General features: G+C 34.6%; 1 protein-coding gene across 2 annotated transcripts in view; it reads left to right on the plus strand.

Annotated features, from left to right (window-relative positions):
- KLHL1 (kelch like family member 1) overlaps positions 1-16,767 on the plus strand; it is a 196,870-nt gene extending 180,103 nt beyond the window's left edge. For both annotated transcript variants that reach the window (XM_065675814.1, XM_065675815.1), the window contains 3 exons: positions 11,278-11,490; positions 14,759-14,930; positions 16,655-16,767. In XM_065675814.1, coding sequence (XP_065531886.1) covers positions 11,278-11,490; positions 14,759-14,930; positions 16,655-16,714 — 445 coding nt within the window. In that variant the 3' untranslated portion in view covers positions 16,715-16,767. The remainder of the gene's footprint in view (positions 1-11,277; positions 11,491-14,758; positions 14,931-16,654) is intronic.
- Positions 16,768-17,201: the final 434 nt, after the last annotated feature.

Genomic DNA, 17,201 nt, shown 5'->3' on the forward strand with positions numbered 1-17,201 from the left:
TGACATTAGGAGTTAGTTTTATGTTGTGAAATAATCTGTAAACCACTGAAGCTTAATTGCCATTGCTTTTTCTTACTAAGTCACAGTGTCATTGAAATGTTCCAGAGTAGATGAAATGGACTAAGATGCTTTAATAACCCTGTTACTCTAAAGAATCTTGTTTCAATAGTGCATGAACCATGCAGCAAACTAGCAGAGACAAGATCTAGTGAAATAACCCTGCAAATATAGATCTAAAATTATGAGGAGCTGCATATGATTATGTATATACATTCCAGGTATGTTTCTTTTGCTCAGCTGATCATGTATTTATCAATGCTTCTTGGTGAATAGATGTTCAATTGAATTTTGCATGACTTACATGAACACTTTTAAATCAAAGATGTTAACTCTGTCTCAGAAAGGCAGAACTGACACTGCTAAAACCTGAAAAGTAGTGGTTTCAATGAAGCAAAGAGCAAAGATATTACTGTTTTTTACTCTTTTTAATCCAAATAACCATATTTTTAAATGTCCCATATACCAAGGACTGAAACTTGAAAACATATGTAGGAAGTGAAACTTTCAACTCTGGTGCTATACTTACTACACTGCTGTTCCACAGAACTGACACATGCTGCATTCCTCATCTGAACTTTTGGCTTTGAAATAGGCAAGAAATTATGGATTTTTTTTAAAACAAATTTTAAGGGTATTAGAAATGGATGTCTCAAAGAGAAACAGCATGTTGGCTTTAACATTCAGTAACGGAGAAACTACTTTACTATGAAAGATCTGAAGAGTTTTTTCCTGATTATTCCATGTTTTTTTTTTCTTCTGCACTGAATTAAATAATTAAATAAATATATTTCATCAGGGTTGAACTATATTTGAAGTGAGAGAGTTAGAAAATATTATATGTGTGTATCTCCCACATGCTTTGGGCACTTCACTGTATGCTCAATATCTCAAATGTGAGCTTCTTTAATACTTGAAATAATATAGTCTTTCTTTTTTTAACACTGAAAACTATTTTGTTTGTGATCTTCTGTACCTCTATGGTCTGCTTCACTGGTTTTCCAGTTAAAACCATTTTAAGCAGAAAAAACTAATGATAACTTTTCCCATAAATTTGGATGAAAATTTTATTTTTTCTATAAGCTTATGGTGGAAATAAAAAAACTTTTACATTCTGATCTCTTTTGGCTCTGAGTTTATTAATTTGCAAGTAACTTCTCATTAGTTCTTGAGGTATTGTCCCTTTATACGCTTACTCATGTTTTTAAAGCTCACTCATATTCCTTTTCTTAGAAGAAAACGAATGGTAGTAAGTGGCAGAAGAGAGGAAAAAAGGCTGTGTATCCTGTTAATACAGACAAAAACACTAGAAGAAATCTGTGAAAAAAGGAAATGCAACTGAAGAATATATAAAGTTTTATTCATTGTGGAAATATTTATGAACACTGTTTAATTCTGGTCATGCATATTGAAGAAAGTTTAACTGGAAGTTCAGAGTTCGAATAAGGGGTCACATGACTATCAAAAATGCCTGTCATACCGAAGAAAAGCAACATAAATTATATATTATCAATTGGCGTCAGATTCTGTCTGTCACTTGACTAAATAGAATTTAGAATGGCTTCCACATTCTACCAATTCAGCTTAAGATTGTTTTTTAGATACATATTTATACACGTATTTAGTAGTTTGCCCCTTCACACCCATGCAAATTCATTTGTTTAATTTTCAATTTAATATGTTAGGTGGAGAGGCTTTAATATCTATATTAAAAAATGTATTTTTTATGTGTTTATGTTCAGTTATATTCATTCAGTGCCACCAGTTTTGCAATAGCTACATTCATTTAGGAATAGATTTCCATAAACTGGATTACTGTTTTAGCACTAATTTTGCAGATACTCTCTTTTTCTTTTTGAATGGGAAACACAGAAACCTGGTCAATAAAGATGCTGACGTATGTGCAGGGGAATGTTTTGTTTTCAGGTCATTTAATGAGATTAAGCTGGAATGAAACTTGTGTTATTTAGATCAAAATGCCTGTGTTAAATAGCGGTTGCTTTAGTTTAATATGTCCCTTGTGACGTGACTATCATGGATTATGGCAAAGCGAACATCAGAAAATTTAGGTTGTTTCAGGAAAACAGCAAAATTCAAACCGAATTTGTGCATGCACACTAAAGGGTCTCAGAATCATCTTGTAGTCACTCAGGAATATATTTGCTCTGTACTGACCTCAAAGAGGCATAGATTAATAATTCCACAAAGTCCTTAATAGCAGTTCAGTGTTGGCACAAGAGAATTAGCAATGTATTACATTCATATAACCACTTACAAAACTCAATTGAGTGGCTGATTACAACCTCCTCCAGGAGTTCTGCTTCTTTGCCTTTCATGCATCATATAATAAACTATCTCTGTCATTTTCTTTTAGCAGAATCATTAAAGCTTATTACTAATTCAGTGCTCTGTCTGATCTTTTGTACTTTTGCACATGAATTCATATTTCCTACTTGGGGATCCCATGAAGCTGAGTGAATGTGCAATTCAATTCAATATGTATCATATTCCTTCTTTCAAGCAAGATTTAATTTGATATTTTAGATCCAGCCTGTAAAGCAGGAGTCTCTGCACAGTTTTACTTCGTTTTATGTGTCTAGGCTAGACTTAAAAATGGCTAGAACAGATACAGGTTAGGTAAATGTGTGTGACTTTTCTAAGAAAACAATGAAAAATCATGAAACTTTACAGTAAATGCAGTGTTTTTCCCACAGTCCGAGGAAAAGCATATTCAGCTAGGATGTATTGCTGTTTAGAACCCAAGTGAAAGTAAATGTGGAGATGCTAAACACATTGCTGCATTGCAGGGTAAGAACTTGATGAGCCTGTTTTATCTTGATGCACCATGGTCAGACTCCCAGATACTTAGGCCACATTTCTGTTTCGCATGTTTACAGAACATCTACATCTTTTAGTGTGTTAGCTCCGCCATGCTCTTTTCTTCATTCATCACCCACGCAAAAAGGCTGTTGGACTAGCTGACTGTTGACTGATACATAGCTAGCATTTACTGTAAGGTCTGCCATTCACATTTTATAATAAGAAACATTTTCTCCATACTACATATTTCTTTTTTTCTAATTTTTGTAATGAACCACAAATTCTATGTAGATAATGAACATAACATGGAATGGTATACATTAATGTGGGCATGTAAGGGTACTTCTGACCAAGCAAACATAGTGAATTACCTTACTCTGTCCTAATACCTGACAGTCAAAGGCAATCTGGTCACTCCGCCTAACTTAAATATTTAAATGTAACATAGGTACCAATCTAGACAGTGGGAGGCAGTGTGGATAACACCTAGAAGGATTCACAGCCAATTTTTAATAATGCAGCTCCCTGAATTAACCAGAGACTTTTAAAAAACATTCATGTATTACTGTCTTATCTCTCATGTTTTGCAGTCAAAACAGCAAAAGATATTAGCATCCCACATTCTGAAATCCTGGGTTTTAATTACTATATTTAATGTGAGATAAAATATAAGAATCCCAGCACGTCTCAAAGCGTATTTAGTACTTATATGCTGGGACCTGAAGGAAGCCATTTTCACTGTTAACTGATATTTCTATTTTCCTAATTTGAAACTTGATTACCTTCTTAATAACTAATATTGAGGTAAAAGGAAATGTCTTTTGACTCAGTGGACCAAATTCAGCTGAATATTTCATTACTGGTTGAATCATTGAATTGAGAAGGATTTGTTCATTGTGAAGGTCACAGACTAAATGATCTGATCTAAGACTTCTTTTCAAGTCATCCATATAATTGCAATGCACTGATAATTTTCATACTTGAGTAAAAACTAGGGAACTGGCTCAGTATTATTAGATAAATGAAGTATTAATATGCTGTAATTGTGATTTTTAAAACTGAAGTAACACTTCAAAATTTCATGCCAGGCTAACTAGATAAGAAAGTATGCCTGAAACAATATTTCCCGTCAGAGCAGGGTTTTTTTTCATGACATTTTTTCCTTGAGGGTTTCTTTGCTCTTGTGACTTATTGATGATTCAATTATTCTTTTACCAATGCATTTGAACTAAGAAAAATATGATACTTGTCATACATAATTATAGTCATGTAAAGAGAGAGAATATCTTTCATACCTCTTGGTTCCTGCCCACAATGCTCTTGCTGCCTACAAATATTTATAAATTGGTATTGATCTGAAAAGGGGACTAGAGCAACTCCTACAGGGAGCCAGGCTAAGGAAATTGGGGCTGTCAAACCTGGAGAAGATAAGGCTGCTTGGAGACCTCATAGCAGCCTTCCAGTATCTGAAAGGGACCTACAAGGATGCTGGAGAGAGTCTCTTCATCAGGGACTGTAGTGGTAGGACAAGGGGCAATGGGTTCAAGCTTAAACAGAAGATTTAGGTTACATATAAGAAAGAAATTCTTTACTGTGAGGGTGGCGAAGCACTAGGACAGGTTGCTCAGATAAGTAAATGCTCCATCCCTGGAAGTGCAGACAGAGCCTTGGGGCGGCATGGTCTAGTGTGAGGCGTGCTTGACTCATGGCAGGGGGTTTGGAATTAGGTCATCTTATCATCCTTTCCAACCCTAACCGTTATATGATTCTATGATTTTCTGAATGATACAGGTATTTTGCCTGATACTGAAATACAGCAGTGTTTTTCCTTGTAATAAAAATTCATGGTTTCACATGACTGTTTCAATAACAGATCTTTCATTATCTACCCAGCTAGAGAGTAAAATGGAAGTTGACTTATTATTATATTAATTACTTATTAGGTATTTTATAACTGTAACTAATTTTATAAACCCCTTTGGAAATAGGAAGAATGACGAACTTATTTCGAAGACTAGCTCACAAGTTATTATCCTCAGAATGTTTTTGAGAATATTTTTAAATTTTTAAAATTTTAAATGTTTTAAATTTTTAAATCTTGTCTCTGTTCTTACTATATTTTACTCTATATGTAATTTGTCCTATCAATAAACTTACAGCTTAATTTAAATCCTGTAGAAGCTATTTCAGTTTTTTTCAGGACAGTTTTGACACTGCTGAAGTTTTATATGTGCTGTTTATTAACTGCTGCTTTTGACCAAACTCTTTCTTACAAAGGCAATTATTCTGCCTCCTGCTATAGGAAAAAAGGCCCAAATGTAGAGAATATTCTTCCTTAACTTTAGAAACTCAAAAAGGTGTCACTTTTCCTCAGCACTTTAGACTTAATTGTTCAATAAATGGATACTGAGACAGAACAAAATAGAACATCTGTATGGTCTAAAATTATTAAACTTAAAAAAGATGAATATGTAAACACATTAGCCCAGTGTAGCACAAAGTAATTTTGTGGTTTTGCTGGGTGACATGGTTTAGTGTGAGGTGTCCCTGCCCATGGCAGGGGGCTTGGAACTGGATGATCTTAAGGTCCTTTCCAACCCTAACTATTTTATGATTCTATGATTCTATGAATTCAATAAATTCTCATTTACTGGCAGTCAATGTATCTTTTTTAATAAATAAGAAAGCAAACAAAAGGCCTTAAGCTCATGCTGTAGTAAATGATTAACTTACAAAGACTATTTTGCCTTAACAAAATTATAACCTGATAAAGTCATAAACATTTTTAGTTGGTGAAGTCTGCATTCAGTAACTGGGCTTGCAGAGGTAACATAGCCATATAATTTTGATTAGTTTTTTATTAGATTAGGTAATTTTGATTTGAAACAGTTTCTTTGCATTAGGAAACTATACTTTCTAATGTAGGAATTAGAACTTTGCGATAAAAATATAAAATATCAATGCAAAAGGTGCTTCCTCCCCCTCCCTCGCCCTGCCCCCCCCCCCCCGTATTTTCTGTCAGTAGTTACTCTTTCTTTAATTGCAGGAACTTACTCTATGATTTGTTTTATCTTTACTTTTTTTGTTTGTTTTCAGAATGTTTGTATTTTTAACTTAGCTACTGAACAAAATACATGAAATATCATTCAAAATTTACACACAGAAACAGGATACCATTAAGGCTTTTCATTCAGAAAATTATTCTTTTTTTTACTTTTACCAGTGAACATGGATTGCTATCTTTCCTGTCCTATAATCTGATTCCTAGATCAGGAGTGGACTGATTGAGCAGTACAGAAGTCCAGCACTGATGAAATTGCCTTCCCCTCACTTCCACCAGAGAGATATTCTTTGTGCTAGAGCAATTCTCATGCTCTTTCAGGCATACTGAAAAGGCAGAAAAGGGTACAAAGGATCCTAAGCAAAAGACTGGATATAGTCTTTGATATTCACATTGAAAGAATTTTGAAAGGTAAAACCTCGTTAAGAAATTCAGCAAAGGCATGATTCAAGCAATACTACCTCACATCAAAGGTAGCCTGGTCTTTTGAGGTTGACTTGTCAAACTGAATTTAAAAATGGCTTTTCTGATTAGTTATCAAAAGTTTGTAGTGGTAGAATTGAGAAAAATGCTTTTGGATCTGGTCATTTTGGATCAGATTTCTCCTAACATCTCCTACTTTGTAACTGCTACTGCATTTTCTAGCCATTTTATGCATACATTTGTATATATATATATATGTATATATATATATAAATGTTTAGGAATATTTATCCATCTTAATACAAAAAGAAGTGATGAAAGCCTGCAAATTTCCAGCTCATAGGACACTGAGTTTGGTCTAAATTCACATCTGCACTCAGTGGCTGAATAAGCTGAAGTATAGACCACTGGGGAATAAAAATCTATTGCATCTCCGCAGGCAAAATTTTCACTGTGATCAGTGGAGATAAAAGTACTCAATACTGGATGCTTTCTTCTTGTCAGTCTTCCACTCTAAATAATGAGTGATAATTATAATAGAAATCCCAACAGTTTTGGTGGGATATGCAATGATGTTCAATTCAGTTAAAAGAATATTCCCAACTCAGAAATAAAATATGACTGTTACATGATCATGATTGCGATTATTTCTCAAGCTTTCTTTTTAATCATGCAGTGCTGAAAATAAATCTCACACTGCTGTAGTTACTCAAAAACTATTAAGAGATATTACAAGAAATCTACAGACGCCAATAATCTGGAAGAAAGAAAAAAAATGAGCTGGTTTTGATGGTAAATGAAGTACTACATAAGGTAATGTAAAATTAGTAAGATAGCCTTATAAATTAAAAATGTGAAATTAACAAAGAAAAATTTGAGGGACTTGATTTTACTTGATTCAAACTCAGTGGATTATCCTTCATCTCTAAATTCTGAAAGCACTTGCACATTAAGATGAAAGCTTACTTACAAGTATTTTCAACAAATCATCCTGAGCAGAGGTGGCATCTGGTAACTGAAGTGATAGAACTTAATATAGTTAAGAGGCATAAGAGTAGCCCTTGCAGTTAGTGGACTGATATCTGTAATCAGTAATGACAGGTTTTCAGACTTTTTTTTTAGAGAAATATGTTATACTTCTCCCTATAGAATATTTTACTATAAACTGTTACCAAGAAAGGCTAAGCTGCAAAAAATGATTCATTTAAAGTCATCTAATAAAATAGGACCCTGAGCACTAAGGAGGAAGTAAGACTTATAAATATCTTTTGTTATGAGTATTTTTTATGGTTTTGATTAGCTGAACAGTACCCTGAATATTCAGTAGTGGTTGTAGCGTTGTTCTGCATTTTGGACCTTTGGGTCTATGGATTAGGAAATTAGGAAATTTGACTAAAAAGGGAAAGCAATTCCTGTCAGAGTTGCTCAGGCTTATCCACAGCCAGAGCTTTAAAGCAATTACTAACTTTTCTTTGCCTGCATTAAACCATTGTGAAATTAAATTTTAGTGTTTGTCTTATGATCTTTTCCTTGCTGAGATATAAACATAAACTCTAAAATAATAGTTCCAAAATGTGATATTAGGAATTAATTTTGGTTTGCTCTCAATAATATGAATTGTTTTAACAAAAACTAGGTGATCCCAATTGCTGACTGGAACTTTTATCATTTTTAAGCAGCAATTGCTGTCTTTTTATCAGCAACTTATGAATGCCTTTAGCTATATTTTACAAGAGCTGTCTCAATTGAAATAGAGGAATGAAAAAGTGTGCTTCACCTTAAATATGGAAATATTATCATACAAAATTGTTTCAGTTGAAAGACAGTGAAATAGATGAAGACTTCACGTCAGGAAAAAATAAACAAAATGGTGGGTATTTAGACTAGGGAAAACACATAGAAACATAGAATATCAGGTTGAAATGGACCTCAAAGAGCATCTGGTCCAACTTTTTCAGGAAAAGCATTACATAGACTAGATATCTCAGCACCCTGTTCAGCTGAACCTGGCGTCCAGCACTGGGGGAATCCACCATTTCCCTAGGGAGATTAATCCAATGGCTGATTGTTAACACTGTGAAAATTTACCTCTAGCGTCCAAACAGAAGCTCCCAGGAGTAATTTGTATCCATTACCCGTCATCTTTCACTTGCAAAAAGGAAACCTTCTTCTTCTTTGTAGCCTCCCTTTAAGTACTGGAACATGGTGATAAGGTCTCCATAAAGCTTTCTTTACTCAAGGCTGAACAAACCCTGTTCTCTCAGCCTTTCCATATAAGGCAGGCTTCCCAGTCCTTGGATCATCTTTGATACTCTTCAGCCTGCCCACATCTTTTTTGTATGGTCGGAACCAAACCTGAGCACAGTACTCCAGATGTGTCCTTGCAAGTGCAGAGTGGGCTAACGTCTTCTTTATCCCTGCTGGTGACAGCCTTGTTGATGTAAGCCAGACATCTGTTGGCATTTTTTTTGCTGCAGCTGCATGCTGCTCACTCATGCTGAGCTTGTTGTCCACTAAGACCCCCAGGTCCCTTTCCATAGAGCTGCTCCTCAGACGGATAGATCCCAGCCTGTGCTGCACTCTTGGATTGTGTGTACCCATGTGCATGACCTTACTCTTGTGTTCGTTGCATATCCTGTTTCTTGTTAGCCCACACTTCCAGCCTATCCAGGTCTTCTTGCAGGATGGCTTTCCAAAGAGTCCACTTCCCCACTCAGTTAGTATCGTCATGATTACGATTATTCACACTGAACTCTGAAGCAGTGTGTGTGTGTGGTGGGGGGTTGCATTTTTTAAAATTGTGTGAAGTGTTTAGGTGATTGAATTCTATCTGGAAATTTCAGGGTTGTTAACCATGATATTCATTTTTAGGGATCATTTATCTACAAGTAATAGACTACTGACATTTGAATTGCATCAGGGTAGCCTCCATCAGTTATGCATGTTTCTCCTGTGTAGTCTTTGTCAAATATGCCAGCCTACAGACAATGCCACTGTACTCTTGATATCACAAATAACTTTTAATCACTGTCTGTGGGCAGCTGGACCAAGTCCAATCTTTAAAAATAAAGATAGCATCCTTCAGAAAAACACTACATGTAAAAGCTTATATTTATGTTTATATTAAAGTAAATGCTTTTGCATCACAAGTTTAATTTTTTTTTTAGTACTGCTCTGCAGTTCTACTTCTCTGCTGAAGTAAAAGGTATGGTTGTTCTTTAGACTCAGCTGACTACCCTGAGCATAACAGCAATTTAGGCACAGCAGACACCCGCATATTAACACTTACATGTAGGTTTCTTAACCTCAAATTGAATCCTACCTGTGGATAGCTGATAATCATACACAAGGGTAAATATCTTAGGGCTGTATCCACAGAAATAGTTGCAAAAAAAGCATATTTACTTGAGCATCTCTCATGGGGGAGTATGGGTTCTCTTGGCTGCTATAGTCAGAGCGCTAGTATGTCTGTCAGGTAGTACCAAAATGCTCCACAGCTCAGTGACATATTTAGTGGTAGTACAGTACTTCATTATTCATCAGTATCCATGCCAGTGAAACTTGATGGCAAATGCACACTTAAATAGCTGTGAATAGGACAGTAAAAGCTTCCAAATAAATAATTATTTCACACAGACAGCTTTTGCATCCTAAATTGTTCAGTGGCTGGATTTTAAAATAGCCTGTGCTTTTCTTAGTTAATATCCAGGCACTGTAGAAAAGGCAGCAGACTGCAAAAGGATTCATTTACGAAATGAATGTAGCATGGTAATAGTGGGAAAGAACAGTCAGAACTATTTCCTCCTGGGAACCATTATAAGGGGAGGAAGAAAACATATTTCATATAATACAATAATATAGATAATATAGATAATTACAAACACAACAGTTTTTTTGTTACACTGCAGTTTAGCCATTTTGAATTTAAAATAATTTCAAAAGTTTTTCTTGACTTCTCTACAGAACTCAGTACTCATAAATATGAAGTGCCTGGCATGGGGGGGATCATTTTCTTACTTTCTGAGTAGACGTGTTAGTGTAAGAAAGATTTTCTTCTATATAACTAAGATCTTTGAAACCAAAAAAAAAAAAACATGTTTAAAAGATAATGCAATGTCTTTTTCTGCAATGCACTGCATATTTGATCTGTACTGTATTATAAGTGTAAAATTAATTCTGGACACGAGTGTCCCATTCATAGTTTTCTATGTGGAATAGGCTGAATTCTAGATCAAACAATGAGTACAGTTATCCATATGGGTTTTACTTCAGCATAAAAAGCTAAATTGCATACAAAGCTAAATTGCATACAAAGAAGTTTTTCTTATATTTCTTTAATTTTTTTAATTTAATTTTTTTTTTAAGATGGGACAATTCAGAGCTTGTGAATGTGTTCAGCATTAAAGAATTACACAAGATAAGCAGGAGTTGTCAGACTAATTCCCACTGCTTTGATGCATGATAAAAACAGAGAAACAATAATAAATGGATTGCATATTTCTTGTTTGTCTGGATTGCCCATTATAAATTAGCATTTACACTTCCTCCTCACAGATGATGAGCAATTAGGATGCAACCATGCTTGCATGATATATAGACACAAATACATATGTCATTTATGGGACTCTTGGCAGTATATGCTGTAATCAAAGAATGAAAATATCCAGTACCAGAAAGAATATGTCTTTCTTTCTAGTCGTGTGGGCAAACGACTAAGTAGTATGTGAATGTGTGAATACTATTAAAATCATCTATGCTTGCTGATCATATGAAATTCATATGATTTTTGAGACATTATGTTTTTTTATTTTTCCTGTTTGCTGATGTCAGATAAAAACCCAGACGCTTCTTGGTTTTACTTCTACAGTTCTGAGTTCTTGTTTCATTAACGTTTTTGTTTGTGTGGACTTTCTTAGGCTATATTCAGTTGGAGGTCGGGATGGAAGCTCGTGTTTGAGTTCAATGGAATATTATGACCCTCACACAAATAAATGGAATATGTGTGCTCCTATGTGTAAGAGAAGAGGAGGTGTAGGAGTAGCAACATGTGATGGCTTTCTTTATGCGGTTGGAGGCCATGATGCTCCTGCTTCTAACCATTGTTCCCGACTGCTGGACTATGTAGAAAGGTACCCAATTATATGTGCATTTTTTAAAATACAAAATAATGTCCAGTAACATCACTCTCTTAGCTAAGTGATGGTAAAATTAAACAGATGTTTTTACCCAAGAAATGCCAAATTATTATATATTTGAAAGATTTCACAAACGTTTGTAGAACACAATTTCTTCAAAGTTTATTTATTTTTCACTTTTTCCACAGTAGCATTAGATATTATCATGGACACAAAAATCCACTCTTCTCACACCTCATTTAAGAATTTATTTTTTTTTACAGCAATGCACAGCCATAAAGTAAACTGCAGATGTAAAAAAAAAATCAACATTGTATTAATTTTATAACACAAAATTTTGTCCAGTTGTATTTTGTAACTCTAAAAACATAGCTGAACAAGGAAGCATACAGAACTGCTTAAGTGATTCATATTTAAGGTACATGATATTGCTTCCTTTAGCAATGCTACCACCTCTTGATGTGTTGATATAAGCCTTAACACACTATTTACAGTATCCTGAATTTTGCAGGTGGATATTCTGCAAATTAAAGAATATCTGTTAAGGCAGTAAGGCACAGTTGGAGTGTTTATAGCATTCAGTTTGAAGGTACTCTTCAAGTGTTTAATTAAGGTTTGACTCTTTTCTATTTCTGTATGCTTTAAAATAGAAAAAGGAAAATACAGTCTCCAAATATATATAGGTTGGAAAATTTAAAGTAGATATGTTTGAGTAGTTGGTTTATCTTTATGTACAAGTAAAAACGGGTGCTAGGAGAGATTTGTATATTTCTTTTCTGAAGGGTTTAATCTTTAAATGTCTGGCTTGGCATTTCCCATTTACCAGTATGTAATCTAAAATTCGTACATGATTTTGCTCAGTCTTAAACTCATTCCCATCTCTTCTTTATGTACGAAAGATCACATACTGCCAAGTACTTTACTTCTCATCTCCAACAGATGGAAAACTCATCAGAAAAATCCTATGGTGCCTGTACTTCATGGCCTATTCTCATGGGCTTCTATTTACAAGGAAAAATGACCAGAATTTTCAATTAAATAAATTTATATTAAAACTACTAGGTACAATATTAAGAAGTATGAAATCTTTCCAACTATTGATTATTGGTATTTGTAAGGGAGCTTTTCTTTAATTTATTTTTTTGGTCTCTGAGCAGAAAAACCTTCTGGTGTTGAAGAGAAACCACAACCTATCACATTTGTGTTTCTCAGGGAGGACTGTAACAATGAAATATGCCACTCATTCTTAAGCTATTTCATGCACTGATATCTGAACGTCATTATAAATTCTTCCTTGTTTAGGTATTTTTGCACTGATGGCAAAAAATATGGATAATGTACTCCATGGACAGTTAGCTTCCAGACTAAAATCTGAGACTAACAAATCAGAACTTGTAAGGCTAGTATCTTGCATTGAGTGGATGTGAAGTTATTGGCGGACTCCACTAAAACATGAAAAAAGCTCTCATGTCCCTCCCAGTGATTGATAAGTTTATAAGGTGGCTGGGATGTGATTTAGTTTGTCCATTTTTACATTCAAAATTAATACATCATCTTCAAAAAATAAAATAATCTGAATAATTTAGGAAACCAAACACTAGCAAGTGATAATGAGGTCTATCACAGTAAACTATTTTACATATCTCTGGAAGTTTTACTTTATGTAAATATCTAGGGCATCTTTTTTTCTTTTTACTAAGTTGCTTTTCTTCTTCAGAAATGAGTTTCTGCTTCAGCCATTTTGCCATTCTAATACAACCTGATAAGATTTACTTTATTCAAATATGATTTTGCTCCTTGAAGATTGTCAAAACAGACATAATGTTTTAAAGCTTATTTTTGAGATTATGTAAGTCTAAGGAGGCCAGATATGTGGGTTTCAAATGCTACTGCTAGAATCTTGCTGAGTAGTAATTAGCACTCCTAATTTAATGTCTTCTAAGACTGATGCAATTGTAAAGGATTTCCTATAGATTCAAGCATTCTAAAATAAAATGTTTGTCTGCTCTTCACAAGCTGGGAAACTACAATGTTGTATAGCTTTTTTAAAGGTAAAATAACTAACTCCTTTTTAAGAATTATAAAATTTTGGGGATAATTTGGAATATTTTCTAAAACAGTTTTCTTTTCCAAATGTTGCTCAAAACAGCTATTAAAACCTTAAGCAAGTTCTTCCCCTTCTTCTCATCTTGATTTCAGATTGATTCCACTTTCAAGAACTTCTATGATAACACTTCTGACCTTAGGGCATACCTAGCTATCATAGAGATGAAATGTACAGTTGTTTTTAGCAGAATAAAGGTATAAGAAATCTCAGATATTTCCCTGTCATTTACAAAAAAAAACCCCTCCAAGTTCTTGTGCAGTACAATTTTGCTGACAGAATTGAGTTATAAGAATTCTGTTTAGCCTTGCATACCTCTTCGTTAGAAAAATATGAAGAACAAATATGTCAATTGTACTTAGTTTACCTGCTTTAGCACATCTTCACCACAGTCTTTCTGGAGTAGTGTATTAAAGAGTCTATCAAAAGCCTAGAGATTTCATTTTTTTTTTTAAAGCATATGTATATGTCCTGAATTCAGCTGTAACAGTTATTTCTTTCCTTCTTAGTAGCTGGTGCAGTGCTGTGTTTTTAACTTTAGCCCGAGAACAATGCTGATAATACTCCAGTGTTTTAGTTGCTGCTAAGTAATGCTTACTGCGATCAAGGACTTTTCGTGCTCTGGCAGTGAGGAGGGGCACAAGAAACTGGGAGGAAATAGAGACAGGGCACCTGATCCAAACTAGCCAAAGCGGTATTCCATAGCACAGCACATCATGCCCAGTATATAAACTGGGGGGAATTACCCAGAAGATCCAGACTGCTGCTCTGGTCTTTATTTCTCTGCTATGTTATTTCAGTTCTCTTCCCCATCCAGTTGGGAGCCATGGAGAAGAAGAGGAGGACTGAGCAAGCAGCTGCATGATTCCGAGTTACCAGCTGGGCTTGAACCACAACAGTATATACAACTTTCTGTAGTATTATCAACTTCTAGTTAATATAGTTTAGACTACAAGAAAATACGTTGAAAGAACTTGGCTCTTTCCAAAAAAAATGGACTTGTATCTAATGCTATCTCTTAAAGGTGCAGGAGAAAGTGGTTTGGTGCCTAATTTTGTATAGGGTGCTAAATTATTTTTATTTTCCAGAGAAAAAAGGCTATATTCAGGTCAAAGTCAGCATGTGACACTTATCTGGACATTCTTTCTCCTTCCTCAGGTATGATCCAAAAACTGATACATGGACAATGGTGGCTCCACTGAGTATGCCTCGAGATGCTGTTGGTGTCTGTCTCCTTGGTGACAAATTATATGCAGTAGGCGGCTACGATGGTCAAACATACCTGAACACTATGGAAGCCTATGACCCTCAAACTAATGAATGGACACAGGTAATCATAGTCTTTTTTTTTTTTTTTTTTTTAATCTGTAACATCGTTGATCGTTGTACACAAAAACATTTCTGAAAAAGAAGTATGGTATCTGAGGTTGCCATTGCTGTAAAACTAGCATTTTACCAACTATTATGTCAGCAGATTCCTCTGAAGACAGAAAAGAGATACTTAGATCCTAAGAAATTGGTCAAAGACAGAATAAGCAGTCATTATAAATACTCTTTTGTCACCTGTTAGACAAAATTCTTTTTCTGATTAACTTCTCAGCAAATTATTCTTTTCCAACTTTCTTCATGCAGAAGAAGCATTATAAAAAGTAGCAAAATGGATTTAGGCCTTTCATTGGTACTGAGCATGTCCTGAATATCCTTCACAGGAAAATTTTTATATTATGTGGAGACCCAATTTTCGATTTCATTCTTCAGTTCCATTTTCTTCTGTACGATAGACATTTTCATAGAATCATAGAAGGGACAGGGTTGGAAAGGAAGGTAAAATTACCTAGTTCCAACCTCCCTGCCATGGGCAGAGACACCTCTCACTAGACCAGGTTGCTCAAGGCCCTGTCCAACCTAGCCTTGAGCACTGCCATTTTTAAAATGTTTTGAAGTTTTGAAATGTTGAATTGAATGCATTGATCTAATTTTTAATTACATAAGAATTAATAGGTATAATATTAAATTGGTTGTAGGATGTAATTATTTTATTATGGCACAGTAATGCTTGGATCCATAGCAAAGACAAAAAGAAACAAAGCATTGTTTCAACACTTTCTGTTACTAGTTCAAAGACTTCCTGAAGAAGTAATTTGCTCCACCAGTGTAGATGTTTACATCTGAATTAGTCACCCTAAGTTCCCTTTAAAGTTGATGAAAAGTACATACTTTGAAAGCATGATCTTATCCTCATATAGGCATTTTAAATATGCTAGATGTATTATATTCAAAATGCTTATTTGTTTTTTATGATTCTAAAGGGTTGCTTCTGTTGTCAAGCTTAAATGTAGACATATATGGTCTGAAAATAATGCAAAAGCCTATCTTTTTAATCTAATATTAATTAAATTATAAGAGCATTTTTATGACTTTCTGTAGCAGATAAGAAATAAACTTGGAAAGATTCTTTTGCTAAATCCACCAGTCCACATAAAAAACCTCAAAACAACCCATGAATAACCACATTTGGACAGATAGTTAGGAAACATATATCATTAATTATGGTGTATTAGCTTTACTATTATTATTGCATACCATATAAGCTGACTCTGCTGTGTTACTTTCATCAAGATCCAGTCCCCTGAAGGTATTCATCCTTGTGTTGTCTTGAATAGTGTCTAAATCTGCCAAACATATTCCAGCACTTGAACCTGTTTAAGAATACTGGAACCATATAGTTTTGGTATTGGTAGTCTTGACCTTGTCTCAGGGCTACAGACATCGATGACAGAAAGCCCTTGCATATCAACAGTTCACAAAACTAATGATAACTCCATAAATCACTTATTTTTTCTGTTCTCACATTTTCTTCAAGTGAAAGGTTTCAGATGTAAGTAACCTTAAAACTACAATACTAGGATATTGTGGGTTGTATGTTTGGGTTTTTTTCAGTGATTTATAGGCCCATTAGTTTTGACCATTAAAGAATAATACTGACACAGCACTCTAGCAATCCCTTGCATGGCTTGTTCCTGTTCTGTTAATTTGTGTCTTTTTTTCCTGCAGATGGCTTCCCTAAATATTGGAAGAGCTGGTGCCTGTGTTGTAGTCATCAAACAGCCATGACTTTGATCTGCACTGCTTAGGGCTTTACAGACTGTGAAATGATTATTTTTCTATCAGACAACAAGAATGATTACTTCATGAGAACAAGGATTCACACAGTGGATACTCTGTTGATCAGAAACTTGAAAAAGTTTGAAAGTGAGAAAGATTAAGTATTTATGCCCTATAAAATCGTAAAAACTGTTCACAGTCAGCGAACAAGAAAAAAAATCAGGCTGTTGTAGGCATAAATAAGTGAGCACGGGGTAGTAAGTCCAGGTACTGTTCTCATGAATGTGTCCTGGAGAACTGTATAACCAAGGGACATCTCTACGTAAGGAGCATGAGGGAATATGAGAACAGTTTTCATGGCTACAAGAGTTTTAACTGCAGAAACATTAAAGTACATTTAATCACTTTTAAACCGTGTTTTTTAAAGAGGAAAGCAGAGTAACTTGAAAAAAGGAATCTGTTTAGGTCTTGTCTTCAGATGGTGTTCTCATTTAAA

The sequence above is a fragment of the Lathamus discolor genome, chromosome 4 (genome assembly GCF_037157495.1).
Source record: "Lathamus discolor isolate bLatDis1 chromosome 4, bLatDis1.hap1, whole genome shotgun sequence".
NCBI classification, from domain to species: domain Eukaryota; kingdom Metazoa; phylum Chordata; class Aves; order Psittaciformes; family Psittacidae; genus Lathamus; species Lathamus discolor.